A 10,810-nucleotide genomic window follows, 5' to 3' on the forward strand; every position below is an offset into this window, starting at 1 on the left:
TGGGAGGAAACCCACACGGATACAAGGAGAACGTGCAAACTCCGCACACAGTGACCCGAGCTGGGAATCGAACACGCACAATGCTGAACGTTGTGCTGCTCTCCCACCACCCCCCACTTCTTTCTCTTCTTTTTTTCTCTCTCCCTCCCTCTGGTTGAAGTATTTTCCAGCCAGTGATGTATCCCAGCCCCTGTTTCCCTTTCTGGACCACAGTGCTGCCTAACTACCAGTGATAGTTTCAGCGTTCTGACCTGCCGTTGGCCTTCCTGTTGCTTCCTGACGACAGAAGTTGGCAGCAGAGTTGCGTTTTTTTTTCAAAGATTGGATCAACATTTTCCTATCGGTGTTTTGGGGAAACCGGGAGAATTCCATCGTGTTCACAGAAACAAAATGCTAATGTAAAACATTCTGATGCTGCCTTCCTCCCAAATATGAGTTTCCCGTCTGCTGCTCCATTCTGATCCCATGCATGAATTTAGAAGGTGTGTGTGTGTGTGTGTGTGTGTGTGTGTGTGTGTGTGTGTGTGTGTGTGTGTGTGTGTGTGTGTGTGTGTGTGTGTGTGTGTGTGTGTGTGTGTGTGTGTGTGTGTGTGTGTGTGTGTGTGTGTGTGTGTGTGTGTGTGTGTGTGTGTGTGTGTGTGTGTGTGTGTGTGTGTGTATCGAGAGTAAGCATTTGTATAAAAAGAGAGACAGACATCTGTTTGTCTGGTGTCTCTCTCAACCTCAGCATGTCCCACGACACTTCCCAACCGATTTAGTGTCCTTTTGATTTGAAGTTTAATGCTGTAATATTGGGCAACAAAAGTTAATTTGCACTCCGCATGTGATAACGATGGAAAAATTTGTTCAGGCAACCTCCCTTTCCTTTTGAGATGGATAACTGTTTAAGAGTTCATTTTTAGTCACAAGTAAGGCTGACATTAACACTGCAGTGAAGTTGCTGTGAATCTCTCCTGGTTGCCACACTCTGGCGCCTGTTCAGGTACACATGAAGAATTTAGGATGACCTTAACCTGCCTGGCTTTCGAACTGTGGAAGGAAGCAGGAATACTTGGAGGAAACCCACACGGGGAGAACATATAGATTCCACACACAGTGACCCAAGCTGGGAATTGAACCCACATCCATTGGCCAGGAGACGAATGCGAACTCCCTCCTGTTCTGCATTAGTAGCACAAGATCTTTTGTTTGCCTTTGGGGAAGGTGACAGTGTTTAACATGGACAGATGGCACTTCTGACAGCGCAACACTCCCGTTAGTCCTAACCCTCTGGCAAGACTGCCATCCCTCGGTATTGCAGCCTGCAGTTGTGGTCCTCCAGCCATCTGCCCCAAAGCCATCAAAGTTTTTGCATTCCCCTGAGAATACCTCTGCAGATCTGTCAACATCTGCCAGTACATCGGCACGCTGTGTACAGCCTTAACCCTTTGAATTCCAAACAGACGGCAAAGACCTCCTTGGTTTTGAGTTGGCGTTGTGCCAATGAGGTGCAGCCAATTCTTCTCGTAGAAGATCGTCTAAAGAACAGGCATTGCGCCAACTTCCAGATCTGGCAAAACTTTGCATCTGATGCCTCGAGGCACTCCTATCTTAGCCTGCAATCATTTCTAATGTAATGATGTGCAGTTGTATGAAATAAAATGCCTACATATTGGATAGAAGTGTGTCTCCCGCAGCGCAATTCAAAGTAAATGATGTGATGTTATTTCAGGATGTACAGGGCCTTCATTGCTCAGTGGAACAGTGTCTCAGTTTGGAGAGATATTATACCCTCACTGAGACAAACATCATCGCATCTCAGCTCCCCAAAACTCAGGCAGCATCAGTAAGGCCAACAGAAATCCTTTGCAATGCATTTGTTTTTCAGAATGGACAAATGCACTTCTTTTTATTCAAGTTTCTTTCAGCTTCTGGCTTGTGTGACCAAGACTGGTTGAAGTGACTGTCTCTTACGAGATTTCTGTGCTGCAGTGGTTCCTGAGGTAGGAGTGTGGAGGGTGGAAATGGCCAGGGAAAGTACAGTGCCTTGTTTGTATGCAGTAAATGAATTTGGGTCAATGACGATGTTCACACTCCATGCCAGCCTCCTTCCTGTCCTCCAGGATGTCCGTGATTTCCTGCTGAAGATTGTAGAATTGCTGCAGAAATTTGGGAAGTGCTTAATTAAACCTGATACAAGTTAAGCAGTTTTCGACCATTCCGCTCTTGGATTCCCCTCGCTAATGTTTAAACAGGAAGAAGAACCTTGAATATTGGAGAGTTCCTGACCCAGTGAAATGGCAGGAACAGAGTGAATTGCTGAAGGAGGGTACATATTTGGTCAGAAGACCAAATTTGTGAAGGGGGGGCAGGGAATTGGAGGATAGTTCTCCTCTTGATGGGCTGAATGACAGCCTCTTCTGCTGTAGCATGAACCAGGACAACTGTCAGGTCAGAAATTTGCCTTCTATCTAGCATTTCCAAATCAATTGATGGGAAGTGGTCTGGGAGAGAGGGTCCCTTGCTGATCCAGTATCCTTTAACCCCAGCTTCTCCCTCTTTTAACAAGTACCAAGACGGCACATGGTGTTTGATCTTCAGACCTGTGCTGGTCCAGACATCAGAGACTGGCATGGTTTTGTGCTGCTGTTGTATGAGGTCCCAAGATCCTATGTCATTCTGACACGATGATGATAACTGCAGTAAGTGTGAGCGCAGTCAATATGCAGCAGTGTTCTTTTACACAGGACAATGAGCAAAGGGGCTTGTGGGTGGGAGCAATGGATTATTGTGAAAGCACTGGCCCAAAGGGCCAAATGGCCTTCTCTGTTATATTAACTGTTGCCAATGTTTCTGAGCAGTGTTTGAAGAGTACAAGCAGATTGCGAACAAAGATATTGAGAACAGCATTAAGGGTGAGATGTCTGGCAGTCTGGAAAATGCTTTATTAGCAATTGGTGAGTTGTCCAATTCCTTTTTCCAGTCTTCCCAAATAATTCCTTTGCCTGTGGTTTGGAGTAATTGTCTCTCCCTTTCTCTCTGTCTCACTCCCAGTTAAAAACATGAAGAACCAACCTGCTTACTTTGCAGAGAGGCTGTACAAGTCAATGAAGGTAAGTGGATTCGCAGACTTGGCGCAAACCCTTGTTCACTTCCCATTGTGGAGCTTTTGGCACAACGTTGAGCAGATAAGTCGGACAGCAGGACGTGTGTTTGTGGCCCGCGTGCAGTTACCGCCCTTGCTGACATCTCAGTCCAGTAACTGAGGTCAAGAAACACTTTGTGAAGTCGGAACAGGATTTGCGTGAGCTTGTGGGCTCGCGGGAAACGGGTGCACTGAAATGGAACACCAAGATACAGCAAGCACGATATCACAGGGAGATCAGTGCCGCACCTGCTTTATCTTTCTGCGCCCCTTCAGTGATCTGAGAAATGTGTGTGTGTGTGTGAAGATTGCGTGCACTGATGTGTTGCGCCTGGATCAAGGGTTGTGTATAATGAGATTTGATGGAGAAAACCAACTGGACCACAGCAGCTGAGTTTCAGGCACCAATTGCTTCTCACTGCTGCTTGTAAGATTTTCCCCTTTTTTTTCTCTTTTCTCCACCGAAGCTGTGCTGCCCTTTGCTCAAAGACCATTTAAACTGGCCATTCAGACGTTGGGCTGCGAGTCTCTCAGTATGTGATTGAAACTGCCCGCAGAGGGTTTCTGTTTGAGTCCCCCTGTGATGGGAAGTTGAGTGACTTGTGTTCAGATGCAGAGTTTAAATTGTGTGAAATGGCTGCAGTTTGGAACTCACTGGGGACTGTGTGTGGGATTGCTGCACTGTTTGTCACGTTCTGCTCAGTGGATAACAAACTCCCTTCTGAGTTAAAGATCGCATCTTCAAATCTCACTCCCGAGCACGCCTCCGATAATCTGTGCAGGAGGTTCTGAGCTCTGTCTTGGGTCTCCAGATATGGGATTTGGTTAGTCAGACTCCAGTGTCCGTTTGACAGTCCTCCTTAATTAGGGTAACATCTTAATGGGTTAGAGAGTAGGCACTTTGCCCCCAGGCATGCCAACCTCCCTGTATACAACATGACTGACGGGTGTGGGTGATGCATTACCCATGTAATACATCAGCCTATCCATCTTGTTAACCCTTGATGCTACAGTGCTGAGGAATGCAGAATGTATTGGGGAGCAGTACTGAGACCAGTGCATCTTGGGGAAGGACATATTGACCTTAGAGGGACTGCAGCATAGGTTTACAAGAATGATACCTGGAATTCAGGGGGTTAGACTATATCTAAAGAGAGAGTATTCAAATTAGTCTCGTTTTCTCTGGAATTTTGAAGGTTAAGGGGTGATCTGATTGAAGTCTTCAGGACATTAACGGAAAGATAAAGCAGAACAATTTCCACTGGTTGAAGCGTCTAGAGCGAGAGGACACAGTCTAAAAATCAGGGTCGGACTGATCAGGAGGGATATTTGGCACACAAAGGGGAGGTAGACATTTGAACTCTGTTCCACAAACTGGTTGGTGCGAGACTAGTTAATTTTTAAATTTTGAGGTGGATAGATGTTTGGTTATGGGCCAAAGGAAGAGGGTTTGGCTGCAGATCAGCCGTGATCTCATTGAATGACAGGACAGATTTGGGCTGACGACCTGCTCCTGTACCTGTCTGTGTTCCTCTGACAGTGCTGCACTGAGGGAAGGAACACAGAAGGTAATTGAAATGTTGACCGAAGGATGAATGTTGGCCAGGACAGCAAAGAGAACACCCCTGTTCTTCTCTGAAATACTGTCCAAGGATTACTCACACCCATGTGAAAACATGAACAGGGTCTTGGTTCAACAGCCAATGTGAGAGTCAGCTCCCCTGACAGTGTAACACTCCCTCAGTGCTGGACAGGAAAATGGGCTTGAGAGACATCTGGCTGAGATTCCAAGACATGTGATTTTGAGCTTTTTTCCCCAGTCATGTGAGGCAGTCTAACTTGGTGCTCTCTCGATTTTTGTAGGGTGCTGGTACGGATGACGACACCTTGATTCGAGTCATGGTGTCTCGCTGTGAAGTGGACATGCTGGACATTAGACAGGAGTTCCAGAGGATGTATGGCAAATCCTTGTATTCCTTTATCAAGGTGAGCGTGGGAGGGCCGCTGTCAGGACAGGTTTGTACTGCTAATGATTCAAAGTTGTACCGCAGATCTACTGGAGGAGTCGTGTTATATACACATGGAACTGGAACAACGAACTGAGCACATGACTGCAAAGGCAACTTCACTGAATCTGCCCATTACCACCCTCAGCCTTATTGAAAAAATCTTTCTTTCTCATATTGCGACTCTTAAGAACTGAATAGGGGGCAGCATAGGCCATTCGGCCCCTCTCTATTTGACACTGGTCATGACTAACCTCAGGCTTCAACTCCTTTTCTGATCACTCCCCAAGTCCCTTCATTCCATTCAAGACCCACCGTCTATCTGTCCCATAGCCTCAAATGTATTCCAGGATGCAATACATGCCACATCCCTGTGGGGTGGAGATGTACCAAGATTCACAACACTTCGGTGTGAAGTAATTCTTCTTCAGCTCATCTCCATCCGACATGATCGATCGGCCCCTGATCCTGTTCCTCAGACTGTGTCCCTCCTCTTCATGGGATCGGAGAATCCCTACAGCTTGGAAGGAGGCCATTCGGCCCATCTGTTCTGTACCAACCACCCAGGCCGCCTTCCCGTAACCCCACACGTTTACCCTGCTAATCCCCTGACACTCAGGGACAATTTAGCAGAGCCAGTTAACCTAACCTGCACACCTTTGGAGTGTGGGAGGAAACCCATGCAGACACGGGGAGAAGGTACAAACCCACACAGTGATCCGAGGCCAGAATTATTGAACCTGTGTCTCTGGTTCTGAGAGGCAACAGTGCGAACCACTGGGCCACCCCAGAACCATGTGCCAGATTCTGTGGTGCTCGAAGGCAGAATCAAGCACAAAGTGGAAATCTCCACATTTTTTTATTTAAGCTTTGGAGAAGTAAGAAGTGTCCACACCGTAACATACAGTGTAGTCATTGAATTGCCAACCTTTAACTGATAACTGTCTTTTTGGAAGAAGAGAGCCTGTCTGGCCCAACACTTAATAACCAAGCCCAGACTAACAGTTAGCACTGTTGTCTTAGAGTGCCAGGGATCCAGGTTCAATAATCCTGGCCTCGGATCACTGCCTGTGTGGAGTGTTGAACGTTCTCCCTGTGTCTGCGTGGGGTTTTCTCTGGGTGCTCCGGTTTCGTCCCACAGTCCAAAGATGAGCGGGTTAGGTTCACTGGCTCTGCGAAATTGTCCCTGAGTGTCAGGGAATTAGCAGGGTCAGTGTGTGGGGTTACAGGAATAAGGCCTGGGGGGTTGGTACGGAAGGGATGGGCCAAATGGCCGCCTTCCACTCGAGACTAACAGTTGTAACTTGAGCTACATCTTTTGAGAGCAAAGTTTGATAGGTCTGGGAAGAAGATTTTTTTTTTGGCTGTTTGGGGGAGGAGAAGAGTGAGATAGAGGGATGAAATTCTGATAGGAGATCAGCCAGCCTGTTCAAAGCAAATTACTGCGGATGCTGGAATGTGAAACCAAAAGGAAAAAAATCTCAGCCGGTCTGGCAGCATGTATCAGGAGAGAAAAGAGCTGACGTTTCAGGTTCAGATGACCCTTTGTCAAAGCTAAAAAGGCAGAGAAACTGGTCGTCACTGTGCCAGGGAAGGGAATGAAAGGCGAGTCATTGCCACAGAAACCAGGGGAAAGGCTGCTAATGGCAGCCCGCAGAGAGAATGGCCAAACGGCAGAGAAGCTGAAATCAAAAGGTGAACTGTGGCAGATGAAGGTTGGAGGGAGTGGGGAGAGGTAAAATTGAGAAAAGGTGAGGTGGTTATATTAGCAGAGAAGGTGGGGAGGGAAATAAAGACAATGAAGAAATAAAAGGAGGAGAACAGTTTAAAAATTTCAGTGTAAACAAAAGAGGTGGGGGTGGGGTGAATCTATTCAAGTCGATGTTGAGTCGAGAAGGCTGTGAAGCGCCCAGCTGGAAGTTGAGGTGCTGTTCCTCCACTTTGTGTTGAGTTTCACTGGAACATTGCAGCAGGCCAAGGACAGACATGTGGGCATGGGAGCAGGACCGTGTGTTTAAAGTGGTAAGCAACGGGAAGTCGGGGTCCTGCAGACAGTCGATTGCTGTTGGAACGGCAGTGAGTTGGCAGGACCTTCCATGCCCTGCTGCAGAGAGAGACGCTGGCACTTGGCAACACAGTGGGTCTGACCACAGCCCTCACTTGGACAGCAGAGGCAGGCGGAGCATCCAGTTGCAAAGGTGACTGATTCCCAGGAGGTAACCTGAACAAACAGTCTTTATTTTAACAAGGTGTGCCCGCTGAAACTATTCAACCAGCAAGAGGGAGGAAGCACAAATGTTTGGGAGATGAACACTATTGATTTTAAATTTGAAGGCGGGTAGAAGAGAATCATATTTCATAATTACAAATCGACCAGACACTTGTGCGTGAAGCAGAAATAGTTTACTGGAGCATCTTTTGAGAGTGAAATGTGAAATTAATTGAATTATAACAACCTGTTCTCTGTGGCTCATTTTCTGTTGGAATTCTGCAGCTCTGACTGACGATGAGCCTGATTTTTGAGGTTTTATTGCATCTGCTGACAACTGGTGTATTGTGCCACTGTTGGGCATTGAGAGTTGGTCAATATTTAATTTAATTTTGATTAATTTAGACTCGGCTTTGAAAGACAAGCCTGACCCATGCACCCCAGTAATAGACTGCTAATATATCGTGTTGGTGATGTTTCTGAGAGTTTGCTTGTCACACTTTCAGCCAACTGGTCTCCCTGGAATTATGACCTCATGTGTTCATAAGATATTGGACCAGAATTAGGCCATTTGGCCCATCGAGTTGGCTCTGCCATTTGATTTGAGGCTAATGTGCTCCTCATCCCCATTTTCCTGCCTCTTCACCCCACCTCCCAACCCCCTCCAAAACCATGCTGACTCTGGTTTGACTTTTCAAACATCCTGATAGAGAATCTGGTGTACTGGTGCAGCGATAATAATCTCTCTCAATGTCAACAAAACAAAAAAGGTTGTCATCAACTTCAGGAAGCATAAAGGACAACATGCCTCTATCTACATCAACAGGGATGAAGTAGAAAGGGTTGAGAGCTTCAAGTTTTTTGGTGTCCCAATCACCAACAACCTGTCCTGGTTCCCTCTTTCCGCTGCCACCACCCCCCCCGCCCATGCTGACACTATAGTTGAGAAAGTCCACCAATGCCTCAATTATCTCAAGATGAAGGAAATTTGGCATGTCAGCTACGACTCTCCAACTTTTACAGATGCACCATAGAAAGCATTCTTTCTGTTTATATCGCAGCTTGGTATGGGCTCCTGCTCTGCCCAAGACCACAAGGAACTACAAGTTGTGAATGTAGCCCAATCCATCACGCAAACCAGCCTCCCATCCATTGACTCTGTCTATACTTCCCGCTGCCTTGGCAAAGCAGCCAGCATAATTGAGGACCCCACACACCCCAGACATTCTTCCACTTTCCTCCTTCAGGAAAAAGATACTGAAGTCTGAGGTCATAGAAGAACAGCTTCTTCCCTGCTGCTGTCAGACTTGTGAATGCAGTTGCCTTGCATTAAGTTGATCTTTCTCTACACCCTAGCTATGACTGTAACACCACATTCTACATGCTCTCATTTCCTTCCCTATGAACAGTATGTTTTGCCTGTGTAGCATGCACAAAACAATACATTTCACTCAATACATGTGACAAATCAAATATTGCTTCCTTGATGAATGATTCTAACACTTAGAATCATAGAATCCTACAGTGCAGAAGGAGGCCATTTGGCCCATTGAGTCTGCACCAGCCACAGTCCCACCACACTGCACAAATCCATGTTTCCACTCCAGCCAGTCCCTGGACACCAAGTGGCAATCCAGTGTGGCCAATATACCTTACCAACACATCTTTCCCAACAGCAGATGTTAAGTTAGTGTTCTGAGAAAACATACTTGGAAATCTGCTCCCCAACAAGGCTTTCTCTCAAATCCCTCCACCAAGGATCCACAGCCAGGATTTCAACCTCTCCTTTAAGCATCCAATCCTGCTTGTTCCTGAAGGCTCAGAGAATCCCTACAGTACAGAAGGAGGCCATTGAGTCTGTAGTGACCACAATGCCACCCAGACCCTATTCCTGTAACCCCACATATTTACCTTGCTAATACCCCTGACATTATGGCCAGGCTAAAATGGCCATTCAACCCTAACCTGCACGTCTTTGGGCAGGTGGGGGACATCTGGAGGAAACGAGCACAGACACGGGGAGCATGTGCAAACTCCATGCAGACAAATGTCCTGAGGCTGGAATTGAACCCAGGTCCCTGGTGCTGTGAGGCAGCAGTGCCGACCACTGTGCCACCACGTAGCCTCATGTCTTGAGAAAATGGGCAAGGGAGATGCCCTTGCAGTTGGCCATGAGGCCAAGGATGCAACACTGTTGGTTTGAAATTGTTTGGGAATTTCCAATGAGCAGTCTTGGTTGGAACCTGAGGGATGATTTGTTGGGAACTCTGCAGGAGGGTAGATTGACCCGGCAACGAGCAGTGTTTGAAAGAGAAGCTAAAAGGGAAAATGAACAGCAAATGCACAGAGGAATAAGTTGATGCTTCATTTTATCTGCTTTCTGGTGGATCTTTGCAGTTGGGATTGTTGGCACAATTGAGACAGTTGGAAGCAGGAATACTGTTTGGCTTTGACTTGCTTGATGTTAGATACCATTTTCAAGGTGGAATGGAAAATTTGATTTGAAATTCTTTTTGCTTCAAGGGGGATTGTTCTGGAGATTACAAGAAGATTCTGCTCCAACTGTGTGGCGGCGAATAATTAAAACAGCAGTTGGTATCATCCTTGCAAGTGGAAACAACTGGAGTAATGGCAAATATTTACAATTGCATGTGTCCCTGTATCGTTGCTCGATATTAATCATTTGTAACTTTAACAGATTTTTTATTACCTTTTTTTTGAAGAATACTTATTTGTGATCATTGTATTTCTCTTTGTACATCAGCTGTTTATCTCTAGTTCGATTCAAGAGCAAAATGCCGAAATCGGCCTCGGCTCCTTCCAGTGGAGTTTGTGCGGAGAACAGCTGATAGATTGCTCCCCTACAAGGGTGGTGCTGGTTTGAAATCTGATACCAGGGACGCGTCACTTAGGCTTCAACTGAGAGGCTGGACTGAGCAATCAGCATTTCAATGAATTCACCCACCCTGCTGCACGAGAATAACAGTGAGAGGTTTCACTGAAAGACCTATACATCATAGCTACATTGTTCACTGCCTGTGGTTCAGGGGTGTGTTGACCCCTAGCTCTGAGGATGTACTGCTGGTTAACACTGTCCACAAGTAGTCTCTGAACACCAGGTTCAAGTCCAACAGGTTTATTTAGTAGCACTTGCTTTCAGAGCGCTGCCCCTTCATCAAGTGAGTGCCGGATTTGTTTCACAACAGTATATATAACACAAACTCAATTACAAGATAATGGTTGGAATGCCAGTGTTAGCAGGTAACTCTGTCTTTACAGATGGAGACAAGGGGAGTGGAGAGAAGGTGAGCATAGATTAAAGAAATGTGAATTATCTCAAGCCAAGACAGTTGGTGAGATTTTTTTGCAAGCCCTATGCTTAACCCTCTCTCCACTTGGATTGTCTGCAATCTGCAAAGACTTGATTACCTGTTCAAACTCGCATTCCAACCATTATCTTGGAATTGAGTT

At 46.3% G+C, this 10,810-nt stretch overlaps 1 protein-coding gene across 1 annotated transcript in view; it reads left to right on the forward strand.

Annotated features, from left to right (window-relative positions):
• The window catches only part of LOC145361304 (annexin A4-like), a 61,260-nt gene extending 50,777 nt beyond the window's left edge, over positions 1 to 10,483 (forward strand). The window contains exons 10-13 of the mRNA XM_080216956.1: positions 2,841 to 2,936; positions 3,034 to 3,092; positions 4,988 to 5,110; positions 9,863 to 10,483. Of these exons, the coding sequence (XP_080073082.1) occupies positions 2,841 to 2,936; positions 3,034 to 3,092; positions 4,988 to 5,110; positions 9,863 to 9,919 (335 nt within the window). The 3' untranslated portion in view covers positions 9,920 to 10,483. The remainder of the gene's footprint in view (positions 1 to 2,840; positions 2,937 to 3,033; positions 3,093 to 4,987; positions 5,111 to 9,862) is intronic.
• The last annotated feature ends 327 nt before the right edge of the window (positions 10,484 to 10,810 follow it).

This window comes from Carcharhinus amblyrhynchos, chromosome 34 (assembly GCF_965287045.1).
Source record: "Carcharhinus amblyrhynchos chromosome 34, sCarAmb.v2.hapA, whole genome shotgun sequence".
NCBI lineage: Eukaryota > Metazoa > Chordata > Chondrichthyes > Carcharhiniformes > Carcharhinidae > Carcharhinus > Carcharhinus amblyrhynchos.